At 37.9% G+C, this 14,882-nt stretch overlaps 1 protein-coding gene across 2 annotated transcripts in view; it reads left to right on the plus strand.

The window, feature by feature from the left end:
* The window catches only part of TAFA5 (TAFA chemokine like family member 5), a 470,229-nt gene extending 456,049 nt beyond the window's left edge, over positions 1-14,180 (plus strand). The window contains exons 5-6 of one of the 2 annotated variants that reach the window (XM_068931109.1): positions 6,747-6,916; positions 7,019-9,626. In XM_068931109.1, coding sequence (XP_068787210.1) covers positions 6,747-6,887 — 141 coding nt within the window. In that variant the 3' untranslated portion in view covers positions 6,888-6,916; positions 7,019-9,626. Of the gene's footprint in view, positions 1-6,746; positions 6,917-7,018; positions 9,627-13,997 lie in introns of those variants that run through there. The other variant, XM_068931123.1, reaches the window with a different exon arrangement.
* Positions 14,181-14,882: the final 702 nt, after the last annotated feature.

The following is a 14,882-nucleotide window of genomic DNA, read 5'->3' on the forward strand; positions in this document are numbered from 1 at the left end:
ATTCAATGAAAGGATAAACTTAAGAAATCGGCAATAAGATGAAGAAGATAACTGAAAATAAGGAAGGCAAATAATTGGTGAACTGAAGAGAGAGAAAAATAGAATAAAAATATAGAAATCCACCTCAAGATTAGTACTTTGTTGGAGAAGAAATATTTTACCCTAGCTAGAGTAACAAGATGGAGTCTACATGTTTGCCTTTGGGTTAACCTTTTGCACAGATATCTCAGCGACCTTAGCAAAGCTGCAGGTAAAAACTGCATCTGTATTGTTTTATGTTTTTTCATGATATTTGTTTAAGAGTCTATATTTTATTAAAACCAGGTTATTTTCAAGAGTTTTAGAATTTGTTCTTCTTCTCTCAGGTTTCTTGCTCCTCTCTCCAGCGCTTGAAGAGTTTAACAATTTCTGTAGCTAATCAAGAAGGAAGCTGAGCCACATCGTGCCTTAATACATATTGAGGATTGATAGTAATGAATTAACTGAACAACAAGATACTTCTTTTCATATCAGAGAATATAAATTTAGGGAAGTATCCTTCTAAGGCTATATTTTCTCTTCCTTAACTTTAGCCCCTGACAGTTACATAGACAAGTGTGTCCAGAGTTAAAGCAGGAAAAGAAGTTTTAGAAAATGCTTTATCCCATCCTAAAATCCTGAAGATAAGTATGAGAAATGTATAATGAATCAGGAGATGTCTAACCCTCCCTTCTCTGTAGAGGCAACCAAGATTAGTTTAGATTACATGACTGATTTGCAGATGGCTGAAATTAGGCTAAAATTAGCTAAACGTATTATCAAAGTTGAAGTGATTTAAGAAGTTTTTACCTTTAGCTGTTTCTAATCTGCACTCTTTCACTTCCCTCTATTAGATCTGCTAGTATATCTGCATTTTGTGTTCTGTTTATGTAAAAAAAAATGTAGATTATATGGAAACAAATAGGCCCCTGTGCTCCATCCTCCTGTGCCCCCAAAGCTCAGTTTAAGTGTTGACACTAACCTGAATGATTCTGGCAGAACGTGGAGAGCTTATGTATATTAAAAAAAGGAATTTTAGAAAGCAAAAACTAGGTGACATGAACCATATCCTTTGTATTTCAGTTCCCCACCTTTACAATGGAACAACGTACTCCTCTATCTTACGTGAGCATGAAGTAAAGTCATTAGAACCATCAAATGCTGCATTAGAGAAGCATATCACATAAAATAAAAAACAAACTCCCAAAGTTTTATCATTTAATGAAAATGAAAGTCATAACATTCAGCTATAGTGTTAATATTCATGCTATTTGAGTCCCTAATTCAGGAAGTGAATGAGTAAGATGTAGACTTGCTGCTGCTTGCACATACTTGGATCAGTGCACACATATCATGGAGTACCTGATCTCTGCCCGTCCAGACCAGGAACCAGCTCATACCTGCTGCCTGTCCTTCTGGTCTTTGCTTCCTGTTTTCTTTCTCATGGCAATGAAGATCCGAGATAGGACAGAAAGGCTGAAATCTTGCCTTGATATGGAATTAGGAAACAATTAAAATATGGACTTAAAACCAAGAACGCCAAAAGTTTCTTTGCTCTGTGAGTTCAAAAATTATGATTGATTTCAGCAAAACTCATGAAGGATAAGAATTTAAGTCACCAAGACTGTTTTTAGTTTTGAGGCTTTATTTTGTCCCAGTTGGATCTCTAACATGCTATTTTTAAAAAAGTGATACTCAAGTAACACTACAAATTTCGTACAAATCTTCTAGTTATTTACAATGTGATCAAACCAAAGTAATTTATTTCAGTTGTATGAAGTTCTTTTTTCTACATCTAAGTATAACGGCTAGAACAGCTTCTCACTACCTTATCCTCTAGTTTCATGCAACTTGCTCTTTATACCTGAAGGATATGCCAAGTTTTCAAGGCCCTACAATGTCAGGCCAAATCTAGAATGTTGTACAGAGTGGCTTTGCCAAAGTTACTGAGTACTGATGGCCATCCACTGTTAGCCACTTCTGTCAAATATTCCCTTATGTCACAGGAACCAGATTTGTCGTCAGTCTCCATAAGCTAGTTCTCCAGTAACTGCTTCCAGTAACCACACTTGCTGCTAGTGACCGTGTTCTGCAGCTATCTGCTGGCAGTGGTTTTGCTCTGCCGTTGCTTTGGGCTATTGTTTGCTGAAGATCTTTGGAAAAGATATATTGACGAGTAAGATTGAACCATTAGCTTACAACATAAAACTTTCCTGAGCAGTATTTCCTGTCTTTTCATAAAAACTCAGACTCTCTTTGACCAAAACATATTTATTCCAAGAGTATAAAATGCAGCATTTCTGAGAGAATTCATTATCCTATGCATACATCATATGCATCTCCAAAATTCCCTTCCAACCTAAACCATTCTGTGATTCTGTGATTCTGTGATACAGGTTCACCCAAGCTTTTCACAGCATAAATGTAGTTCTTTGATTCCCTTCCACAATATCTGTTTTGAATGGTAAGGTACACAAGATAATACCAATAATAAATGTTTAAAGTTTATTTGGTTCATGTGGCCATTCTGGTCAACCCTTAGGTGCAATATATTGTAATGTGGGCTGTATGTTAGCATGGTTGAAATTGTCTTTACTTGTATGAAATACCACAATGCATGCTACAAAAGAACAAAGCATATTATGCACACAAAAATGGCTGGAACTCTTGCCAAGATAACAGCAGATGTTCACTTAATTGACAATGAGAAAACTGATATTCAACGTTGGGAGAACTTATTTCAGAGAATATATGAACTTCACTGGCAGCCATGGAGACACAGAACTGCAAGACAAGGGACTGACTCTAATCTTCATTTTGCTGTGACTTGCTGTGATCTCCAAGCAGTCACTTCACCTTTCTGTGTCTCCATTTCTCCTTTCGCCCTTTGTCTCCTATCTTCAGAGTTTAAGGTCTTTGAAAGACTCTATATTATCTGTTCGTAGCATACACAATGAAACTGCTGTAATATAAATAATAATTATAATGAGACCAATTTTAAGTCTGCCCTCAGCAGACAAATGAAAGAAAATTCCTCATTTTCTGTAATTTCAGAAAAAATTACTTGTTATTAATGTTCGTGTGAGCATAACAGGAGGCACTGGAGATCGATCAGGCTCATGTCTTCATTCTAAAAACTTTTTGGCTGATTTTCGTGAAATCAACTCACAGCCGAGTTGGACTCCAACCAACCAACAGAAAAGACAGGCTTTTAATCAGGCTTCTCTACAATGGAACACATCCATTTGATAAATGAACTAATTAAGCAAATGAATAAGTATAACCTACCACTGTGAATGACATTTATAACTATGAAAAAGCTTCAGCTCCACATTAATAGTTCCAGAAACCTAGAGAATAGGATGGAAAAAAATAAAAGTTCAATTCATGAAGCACATTTATGTAAATGGAGTTTAACCATGGTTTGTGGTCCAGTATAATGTGTGCTGTGTGTTTATAAAGATGACAAGAGAGAAAGAAGACTGAAAAAAGGCTATCCCACTTCAGAGGTTTTCTTAATATCATCAGCCATTTCACAGATTCCAGAATATAGCAATGACTCACTCATATGCTCTTTCTAAATATCTTCTTGTTAAAGAAAGTGGAATGCCACAAGACCTATATCCTCATCTGTCCTTCAGTATCCCAAATCCATGCTAAGTGTCTCTGGCACAGAAGTCTGCATGCTACAGAAAAGATGAGAGAGAAAAAAATAACTCAAGCTTAGTTAAAAGTAGCTTTTCCTGCTTCATTGGAATAGACATTTCTAAGAATGATGTGATGGCTCTGGAAACAGAGGAAGTCTTCTTACTCTGTTCAGAGAAACAGCACTGGTCCCTTAGGCTGTGTCAATGTGCCGCCTCTCCCATACAGAACCCTTGAAAGCATGGGGATCTTTAAAATTATGCTTGGATAAAGCAACACAAATTGTTGTATTTTTCTATAAGGCACAGTACCCAAATTAACAAGTTGCATAACAGTGTCTTTTCCCACAACCTTGTTTTCTCCACATGTGTTTAAGAATCATCAGCGAATTATCAACTAGGAGCAAAAATCTAGTAAGTGAGAATCTTTGTACTAAATCCATTGAAAAATGACCATCACAATAGATTGTAGACCTAAAAGGAGGGTAGTAATAAGAAAAAAAGAATATCAAATTGTTCCCGTCTTCTAGCTCACTACGAAAAAGAACAGTTTTGCTCATTGTACACTCATTTTAAGCATATGTTTATTTCAGTAAATGTCCAGTGAGATGCCAAGACCCTCACATATACATGCAGGCAAATACTGAGAACTGTTCTAACCATGCTTATTTCTACAGCATGTGATCAAAATGAGTGTTCTTGAGGATAAGAACTGATTTGTTTGAGTTGGTGGGGGAACCTCGACAAATGTACTTTGAAAGGAAAAGGCTGTTTTTTTGGTGCCACATTCAAGCAGAATATTTACTATAACTGGGTCTTGTTATAGTGCAAATACAATATAGTACTGCAGTATTATAGTAAAAGAGAAAAAAAATCTCCTCCTCCAAATTAGAAGAGTCTTGACACAATAAGTTACTCTTCCATATACTATATTTGATTTTTGGTGCACCATGACTTAACTGGGGTTGTTTCCATTAGCCTTATTTTCCTTTTTCTCTCTCCATACCTTGGACTTCCCTGTTATCTACATTAGACTTGCGCTTTGTTCTCTTATCCACACGCTTATCCATGCAGCACAATATGAAGAAAAACATCAGATACCATGAAGTAAAAACCCAGGAAAAAGATGGTTTAGTAACCTGAAAATTAATTGCAGCAAACAATAGCGAAAAGAAGGTAGAGTTTAGACCATCCTTCAGGGAAGAGGCTATGCTTGCATGGATAATACACGGTCAAGATTCACTTACTCTTGTGATATGTCAAATCGTTCACCATTGACTTTACTGTAATGTATTATTAGAATGGTAACCTGTTGAAAAAGTTGCAGCAAGTGGAGTTTGTTGTATGGTTGACAAATATAATTTTAAAGCAGGTTAAATTAACTGTAAAGGTGCTTTATGGGTTATTAGCCATACCAAATGCATGAACGTGGGAAATGGAAAACAGCTCTGTTAAAGTCACTTGCTAACTATGGAATAATAATGGCTTTCTGCGGTTATCCTGCAGAACAGCCTGTAAAGTGGTTACATACTCATAAACTACAGTAGTGTAATAAACTATTCTTAATTATAGCGGTTGGAAACAGTGTTAAAGATTTCTGATACAGTTACAAATTTTTCAAGGAAAATGCAATTATTGTGTTTATATATCTTGTAGTATATTTTACAGACTATTTAGCAGTTGTAAAATGTGAATATTCTCTTGAAGCCTATGATGTGAGCCTTCACTTGTGATATGTATAGAGTTTGTCACCATTCATTCTGTGATATATACACACACACACACACACACATAACATGTATACACCAGAATTAGAACCAGCCGAAGGTTTACACTTCATTCCTTACAAGCAGCTGTCATGGAAGGTTTGGTTTGGTTTAGGGGAAAAGTTAGGAAAATGGGTTTTATTGAGCAACGGGTATAAGGTGCCAATCACCCTGTCCTCTCTGTGACCCGTTAGCCTGCAGAAATCTCTCACTGCCACAACCTAAGATCGTTAGTGGAGGGCTAACACGTGCCCCGAAAGCCGGTACCGGTCAGTCAGGCAGAATACTGCAGAAGGGAGGCGAGTCCGCACGGCCGTCTGCAAACAGGTCCGCAGTATAAGTAGGGATTGAAACCGGGCCACTGAGAGCAGGGGTCTAGACAACTTTAACCAATCGCTTGCCTGTGGTCCTAAAGTGGGACAGGGATAAAAGGGGCACACGCGAGCCCAGCAGCAGCCTTTGCGGCGGCGGTGGAGAGAAGGAGAGAGCTGAATTCACTGAAGCGGCTGGGGAAGAAGACGCCTCGGCGGCCCTTCTCAAGGCTCCGAGACCCCGGGCAGCCTTGTCCAAGGCTCCCCCCGCCACCGAGGGAAGCTCTCCGCCCCGGCAGGCTGCGGCAGCCAGCGCCACCGTGCCCCCTGATCGGGGACGCCGGGTCAGGCAGCTGGGGATCCCTCCCTCAGCATCGGTGGAGACATCAGTGTACCCCCCTTCTCTGGGGAGCAGTCACCGCATGGCGGCGACGCACTGCGCCCGGTGCGGCCTCCTCAGTCATCCTCGGGCTTGAAGCGGCACCTTCCCCCCCACCCCAGGCGTGGCCTGCTTGTCCCTGCCCCTTCCCCCCCCACCTGGGCGGAGCCATCAGGCACCTTTTCCCTTACTGGTTTGAGCTCATGTGTGCGTGTATATATAAACTGTAAATATTACAATTATTCCTGTGCCATGGTGTGTGGGGAGTTGAATGTGTAGCTGACTGATTAAATGTGCGTTGTTACTACTATTGTTGTTATTACTAGTCTTTAATTGTTTTTGCTTCCAGTGATACCTATGAAACTTTGTTATTTGTTTCTGGCCGTTAACTGTGAACCCCTTCGTAAGTGGCAGGGACACCTATACCGCCACCCGAACCTTTCCTGTAGCGTGGAGCGCGGTGGGGACCGGAGCGTGAGGGTGCTCTGGGGTGGGCTCAGCCGTCCCTCCCGGGCCTCCCGTCACAGCAGTTGACTGGAAAGTGTCTGTTGAGATTAAAACAGTAAAATAAGGACACTTACAAGAATACATGTGATTATTTCTTATTCTTTAAAATTACTGTTTACAGAAATCCTTGTGCTCCACTGGCCATAGAACTGGAAAGGAGTTACAGAGCTGTTTTGGAGCCAATTCCTTCTCTATTCGAGAATTTCTATTGATTTCCTGGGGCATCCGGATTTATAAAAAGAAAATAGGCTTCTACCCTTGAAAAACAGATTATCTTTTTTACTGTTAAGGGTGGGTGAGTAGCACATTGTTTCTTTTCTTTTGTACTAGCATCGATTAGCCAATGCGTCAGGTTATGCTAACTTCTGTTGTGGTGCCTTTACCTTTCTGCAGACTCTGCGCCATACCATGGGACCGAAGGAGAGGAAGTAAACATCATTCTTTCTGCTCAGTTTCTGTGCAGCCCCTGAGCACCTATGCTGGAGGTTCCTGGTGTAAAATTGCAGTATGTTGAAGTGGGCAGTAGCGTAGAGAAATCAGAGCTGAAAACAATCAAAATGTTGTGTTGCAAGCGGAGAGCAATGCTCTTTTGGGAGAAAAAAAGGAGAATATAAAATGCTAGGCAAAGTCACTTAGAAGCTTTAAGACTGCTGTGATGCATTCAATAATATCACAGGGGAAAGGCACATTTTCTTTACAAGAAACAAGCTGCCAGATGAGACTGTTAGTGATTCTGTTAGCCCTACATAATAAAGCTAAATTGTGTAAGCTGTACAGATAACAGATGGACAAGAAGAGAAAAATTATTTGTGATGCAACTGATAACTAGGTCAAAGCTGAATTATTGTGAGAAATGGACTGTACTTTAAAAGAGCAGGGGATACTTTGCGAGATCAATGAAAACTTGGCTTCCCAAATGAAAGCAGCGAAAGAAATGAAGTGCATCTTACTATGAACATGTACTGATTCATAAAGACAACATACAAAAGTAAACAAATAACGGAACAGATTTGTTGGTAATAAAGGTAGAGGCAATCACAGCACAACATAGTTGTCCAGTGCAAAGGACATAGTGTCACGGTTACCATTAAAGCCATCTCCTGCAGACATACATCATTTCCTGGACAAATTATTATTTACACAAGTAAATTTTTTTGCTTTTTATATATACAGATGAATGACTAAGCTGCAGTTGCATCAGCAGTCATTATAGATCTCAAAACATATATAGCTTAATTAAAAAAAAGTGACAGAATAATAAATAAATACAAGAGCTGAATATAGCATGACTGCAAAGAGGATATGGAAAAGATGAAAGTTACCAACAGTTAGTTTCAAAAAACCTAGCTCACTTCACATGGCAGGATCAATTAGTGGTTCGTTGTCTTACGATGTATAGTACTTTCTTTTCATAATTTAAATTTGATATATAGTCTTAGCACTTGGCTTATGAATTCACAACAGTGGTTGCTAGAATATTGGCTTTTGTAGTTGGGAGGAAATATTAATCTTTTGTAACTTGTTACATGCTAAGAAATAAAGTGTAGTCTGTTTTTAGCTTTCATACGTACCACACGTTTGTTTCACCAACAGTCTGTATAGGATGAACTTTTACCAGACTCCAGAGATAGACGTAAGTTTTCTTCAGGGTAAGAACTGACTGTTCTGAAGCCTGCCAGTTTTATTTTATTCTTTTCTTTTCTTTTTTTTATTGAGCCAACTCTGCATTGTAGCGTGATTTTTACTCAGAGTATCCCAAAAACCTCACTCAAACCAATAATCATGTGTTGATAGGTGAAATTAGTTTCAGAATTCTAATGAAGCTCAGCAGCTGGGAGACAGACAGCTCATCTGAAGATTAAATGAGAAAAATTGCCACTTTTGCTGGTTCCTTTAGAAACTCATTTACATTCTGTCAGCTCCCATTAGGAATGGGAACTGCGAATATTGAGGGAAATGTGCATGAATTCAGTGCTGAAATGGCCAGTCGTGATCAGTTCCCTCTTGCTTACAGAGCTGCCAGAAGATTTTTATGTAGTTATGCCTTCTGGAAACAGTGGGTGATAATCTGCTTGCCTTCAACTGTCTAACATTTTGAATTTAACATAACCAAAAGAACAAATACCCAATATAACAAGGAGAATAGAGGATAACAGTGTAATCCTAAAGGCTGGGATTAAAATTATTGGAGTTAGAATTTTAAAGTTAGAAAAACGGCACATACATATGTATAAAAAACGTTTTTAAGTGGCAGGAAGTAATGAATGCAAAAAACAAGAAGCCTCGAATCAGCATTAGTTTGTCAATGTAACATCTCCTGTGTATTCTACAGTTAAAAAGTGGGATGGCTGGACACCTAGGAAGTCACAGTACCTTCCCCTTTCTGTTTTTAGACCCTTTTTTCAATCAGCAACTTGTAGAGCTTCAATATTTCTCCTTACGTGACACTACCAACAGCAATGGCACGCACTTTACTTCATTTGATGTACCCTTTGTACCAGAAAGTTGCCTAACCTGGGTCACCCCTATTCTTTGTTTTTATTGCAGCCCAGCATTTTCAGATAGTTGGTCCTCATCAGATCAAAAAATTTCTATACGTTCTCTTAACAGAGATAATAGTAGATGAAGAATTTATATTATGCAGGTGCTATCACTGCTGACTGGGGAAATATTTCTGTCGACCCCACATGGAGGTGATTGTGTCAATGAAAGAAATGCATTTAGAAATTTAACTAGGGATGCAGAAGACAGTATATGAGTGCATACAGAAAAAGTAATATGTTACTATGGACATGGGAAAGTGTAAAGCTGTGGTATTACAGATTTGTTTCCAATTTATTTTTCTTGAAATAAAGGTTGTAAAACATCGGTGATAGCATAGAAAGGCAACATAAATTTATGTGTTCAATAAATGTTTTTCTCCTGCACCTGAAGAAAAGTTTGATGACAAATTCATATTTTCCAATGAAAAAAGCTTATGTTTTCTACTTCAGCATTAATTAGGAAGACCATTAAATACCAAATGTTTCTAGATTAGAAAAGTACATATAATATACCTAAAAGAAATGAAGCTCTTTAAAATGCTATTGATTTTTAATAAACTCAATGCTAAGGCTTGAATAGGTCCTTATAAACAGGAACTGGCACTTTGAAGGGGATACCAGAATCATTAGAGCAGTAAATCAGTACTACAGAGTAGACAGAATGGCTTGAATCACATGGGTAGAAACTTAACATTTACAATAAACTTGATGACGATTTTCTGTAAGAAAGTGATGCTGCAAAAGCAGTCATGATAAAAAGTTAAGTTGAGCATAGGTTTTGAGAGTGACATAGTTCAACGTTATGATGACACAGAGTGTAAATACAGAGATGGCACAGACATTGTAGGAATGATTAGAAAGCTGAAAGACTACTTCCCACAGCTGTAGTTGTAAATTCTCACCTGGTGCAATTCATCGAACATATCACCTGAAAATCTGCTTCATACTTCCTTTCTTCTAAAGGACATAGACAAATAACAAAGGATTCAGAAAAAGCTGCAAGAATGACACAAGTTTTGGAAACCCATTTCAGAGCTTTGGAGAGAAGGGCTTAGCCAGATGGCCTTCGTAAAGGAGTTTTGGAAGGGATATGACAACAGACATATTTATTTAAAACACTGAAAAGATGACTGAAAATATTTTGTAACATGCTATCACTTTCTTATAGAAGATTATTTATTTCAAAGACACGAATATATGCAATGACTAGAAGCAGAATTTACATGAATTTGGGCTCAAAAAGCAGCATGTGGGATTAACCACTGGAGTAGCTGGTGGACACTGACGGACTCTCCAACACTTGGAATCTTAAGCATATTTATAAAAAAAAAAATTACATTCTTTCCAAAACACCTATACCAAAAAGTATTTAATGAAACACTAGCAGTATTTATGTGTATGCTTAAGAGGAGTTTAAGTAATTTGAAAAAATTAAAACTCTTTCGTATTTCAGAGATTTTACAGTGTTTATGATATATTCTTTCTTTTTTTTTTCCCATTTACCTCTAAATAGAAAGAAATCATACTGTCAGGGCATAGTTAAGTAGGCCTGGGATTTGAGAACTGATGTTGGTATTAACTGCACTGAAAAATTTGTGTGTAAGTGTTGTTTCAGAAGATTAGTTATTGCTGGGTCCTTTGAATGTTATGCTAAGTGGTAGATAGCATGTCTATTTTTTTTCTTGTTTGCCTGTTTTTGTTTTTAATACCCATAATATAGCACCTGTTAGGAAAAAGATTTGAATTTATTGATTTAATTTTCTGAAATTTGTTTTGTAAAGAGAGCATTTACATAGATAAACACGATCTGTTTGCATTGTTGGCATGTCTTGTTTTTTTCTCAGCACTCATAAGTTAAGAAGGTTTCTTCATTCATCTCCGTATAGGTCAATGACCTATATAACAGCTCTGTACTGTAAGCAGTTTTATACTCTTAAATTACCTTACATACTAGAAATATTATCTCCAAATAGCAAACTGTGTGTTAATGAATGGTTGAGTGAGTAAAATGCGTGCTGAAAAATGAATAAAGATTTCATAAGGCAATTAAGCTGAGCATTATGTTTGCATTTCTCCGTGATATTTGCATTACAAAAGAGTATTGTATAGTCCGAAAAGTGATATGAAGACAGATGTGTTATTATTGTGAAACTCAAGAGTCTTCATAACTAAGTTCTTTGTGCTGTTTACATCATGCTGAAAAATAATTTCTTTTGAAACTATAACATTCAATATGCCACGAATAAACATTTATAAATGTATTACTCATTTATAAAGAGGCTAATAATAATGTAAGAACATACTGACCTTTTATATTAGATAACTATTTTACAAAACAAAAAAAATCAGGCTATCACAGCACAGCCAAAGATATTATCCTCCTTCAAATAGCAACTCAAGCCTTTTCTGATATAACTGTATTTTACATGAAATTATTGTTACTTTTATTTAAAATTGGTACTGAAGTAGTGCCTAAAAGACAACTGGACTTTAGCTATTGCCCCATGAGTTGTATAGACATAAAACTCGAGAATATGATCCAGCATTTATTTGAAGTGTGATGGAGGAACAGGGCTACTAAGGAAGAAGCTGCAAGGAGGGCTTTGCAGTACAGAAATTGGCATGATACATATTAATTGGCAACATATTAGTCCAACCAAACTTTCTGGCACAGTACTTTGTTGAAATTTATGAATTCTGTCAAAATAGTCTGATAGATGTGGTGTAAGCTTTGCAAATGGACCCTAAACACATGATGTGCTTCTTTTGGGAATATCGCTTAGGCTTCTGGTACTTCACCTGCACAATCCATCAGCGACATTGGCTTCTCAAGTGTGCAGTTCTCCAAGCACAGCTCCGCATGGTGCTGAGATCCACAGTCTGGTGCTCAGCAAGAAAACCCCCAAACTGAATACAATCTAGCTTTGAATATATTGCTTTGGGATTTGAGCTAATATATCAGCATGGTGTCGCAGTAGGCACTGTTCACATTTTATTTACTCAGATATAGGTTGGCTGAAGAAGATAACTTGGCTGGTACAGCTGCCAGTCACTCTGATTGCTGATGGGCTGAGGAGCCCATGAATTTCCAGGACTGTAACACTAAGCCTTTTTTTTTTCAATGTAATTGCTAAAATCTACAGCCTTGAAACAGTTATCCATCTCAGCTGTTCTTGAGTTATGTAAATCGAACCCAGAACCAGGGATTCCAGGGTTTTGGGGATACACAGCTTTAGGGGAACCAGGTGTTTCAGCACTTCAGCTAGAGCTCTGTTTTCTTTCACCAAAAACAAATTATGTTTTTGTTTTTGTTCCAATTCTGGATAAAAAACTAACTTCAAAATATCAGATCATTTATGAAATGGAATTACCCCCTCCGTGCACAGTTCTAATTATTTATGAAAGATAGGAAGAAGGATGAAGTGATGGGAAGATTAATGATGAATTCTTGCTACTTCAGGGTCCCTAGCAGCTAGCTTTTTTCCAGCTTTGAGGTGGAGAATGAGAATCATAGCAATGGAAAAAGAGGCTATAAAGAGAAATGATAGTGGTTTCCCTAGAGCAAAGTTTCTCAAGCTTTCTAAGTAGGTGACTGTTTACGCAAAGTTAAATTTTCATGACCTCCTCCCTTACAGTTGCTCTAAAAGTAAGTGTAAAAATATATCAGTGGTAAGTCAATAGAATTTACTTGTGTGCCTCTATTAGGAAAGGTCATTGGAGAATACTTTCTCTTGAGATTAGTGTGTTCAGGAGCAAGGGAGGGACGTTATCTTCATTTCAGATGGTAATTATGTTTTCAGCACTTCAGAAGCACCCTGTTGCCTCTCATGAGACCATGACTCTGGGAAGGTAAAATGAAGTACCTTTTCTGCACTTACATCTATTAGATTGTATACTGTCATCCCCATGTGTTTGGTAATGTGCCGAGCCCATAAAACATTATTAGTTTGGTCAGTAAATGAGCACCATTCTTTTTCCTACTGTTATTTAAAACTTCTAAGAGGTTTGAAAGCTTTGCCCTTACAGAAGCTATACCCTATTGGGCTATAATTGCATAAATGCCGTATCACTCTGTCGTTAATTAAATTCGGAACCAGTTTCCCTGGAGCAGAAGTAAGACTCGCTGGTCTCTAATACCTAGAATCATCTATGACTTTTTTATTTTACTTTTAACCTAAGATAACAACTTCCAAATCTTCCGGAACAGTGTGTGGTTTATTAAGGATATATTGCATATCTTCATTGCTACCTCTGCTATTTCACACTTCAGTTCCTTCAGAATTCTTGCATCAGCACCATCTGGTCCTGGTGATTTACTGCCCTCGAGTTTTTCAAGTTGCTCAGTAACATCTTTTTTAGTGGCATCACCCTTTGTTAAGTCCACACATTAATTTCTTACAAAAATTACCTTTGGGTCAAAAATTTCCTCATTGCCCTTCCTAGTAAATATGACTGTGAAAAGCTACATTTAATTTTTTGACTTGCTTTGATTGCTTTATTATAATACTTGATAATTCAAAGGACTATCAATTGCTACATAGTTTCTTTTCTGGTTTCTGAAGAAGCTTTGGGTTTCTATCTGCCTCTTAAAGACATTTTGGCGATCTTACTCAAACTACTTCCTCCTTTATTGTCTTCTCCAATCATTTTATTTTTTCCTTTTTTGCACATTTCTTCTAAATTTTATGGGGCGTTGGTAAGATTATGTTTCTGTTGATGTGTAGCTATATTTATTACTAAGCTCTCAAAAAAATGAACACTGAATATATTCAGGGGGTTAGTTGTTTTTAGTATGAAGAATTATGACTATTATTGCATATTCCTTGCAGAATCAACCATGCTGTGAGAAGTAAGGTACCTTTTCACATCTACCTTTCTTACCAAGTCTGTCAAGGATCTGGCAAACCGAGGGAGTTGCTGTATCACCAATTGCAGCCATGGGGGCACCTGATCCTGGTGGGCTGTTGGGTTACACTCCGCCCTTGCCAGGGAGTACCCAGCAGGGAGCAGCCTGTGGGACAGAAGTGCATGAAATTGCCTGAGAAGGTTCCCAGGACTAATAGGAAGGGACTCCTACCATGAATATTGTACTGCTCCCAGTGAAGACCTTAGGATACTAATTATTCATCATATATCATCCATTCATGTACACCCAACTCTGCTTGAGAGAGACTGAAACTGTCAACCTTGGGATCCAGAGAGACAGTGGAAGGTCAGTATAAACCAAAGAATGGGTAGATATTAGGGTGGTTGCATGTAACAGCTCTAATTGTATTATTAATGAGGCTTTTCTATATTTGATATTTTGGACTTTCAGACTGTGAAAACATGAATTGCACCGACAAATAAATTCCTAGCCCCGTACATCTGGTGTGTTTCCTTTTGCCTGTAACAAGGTTTGGAATGTAACATTTGAAAGTCCTTTGCTGGTAGCTTGCTTCAATCCAGCAACTTTCAGCTGTGACTGTTTCGAAACAAATGCTACATGATTCCATCATGACCCCTGGCTACTCTCTGATTCATCTCAAAAGCTCTGTCGTTATTTGGGTTCCTGAGGTTCCCTTCCTTACTCTGCCTTTCTGCCTGTTTGCCCTAGGCTGTACTTCTCTTCAGATGAACAACTTCCCTCTTGCCTCCACTTTCTGGAGGGTTTGACTGACTGAAGGAGCAGGAGCTAAAACACAGTAAGTGGACAACTTTCTCTCAAAGACCTA

Source organism: Struthio camelus, chromosome 1 (genome assembly GCF_040807025.1).
Source record: "Struthio camelus isolate bStrCam1 chromosome 1, bStrCam1.hap1, whole genome shotgun sequence".
In the NCBI taxonomy this organism is placed as follows: domain Eukaryota; kingdom Metazoa; phylum Chordata; class Aves; order Struthioniformes; family Struthionidae; genus Struthio; species Struthio camelus.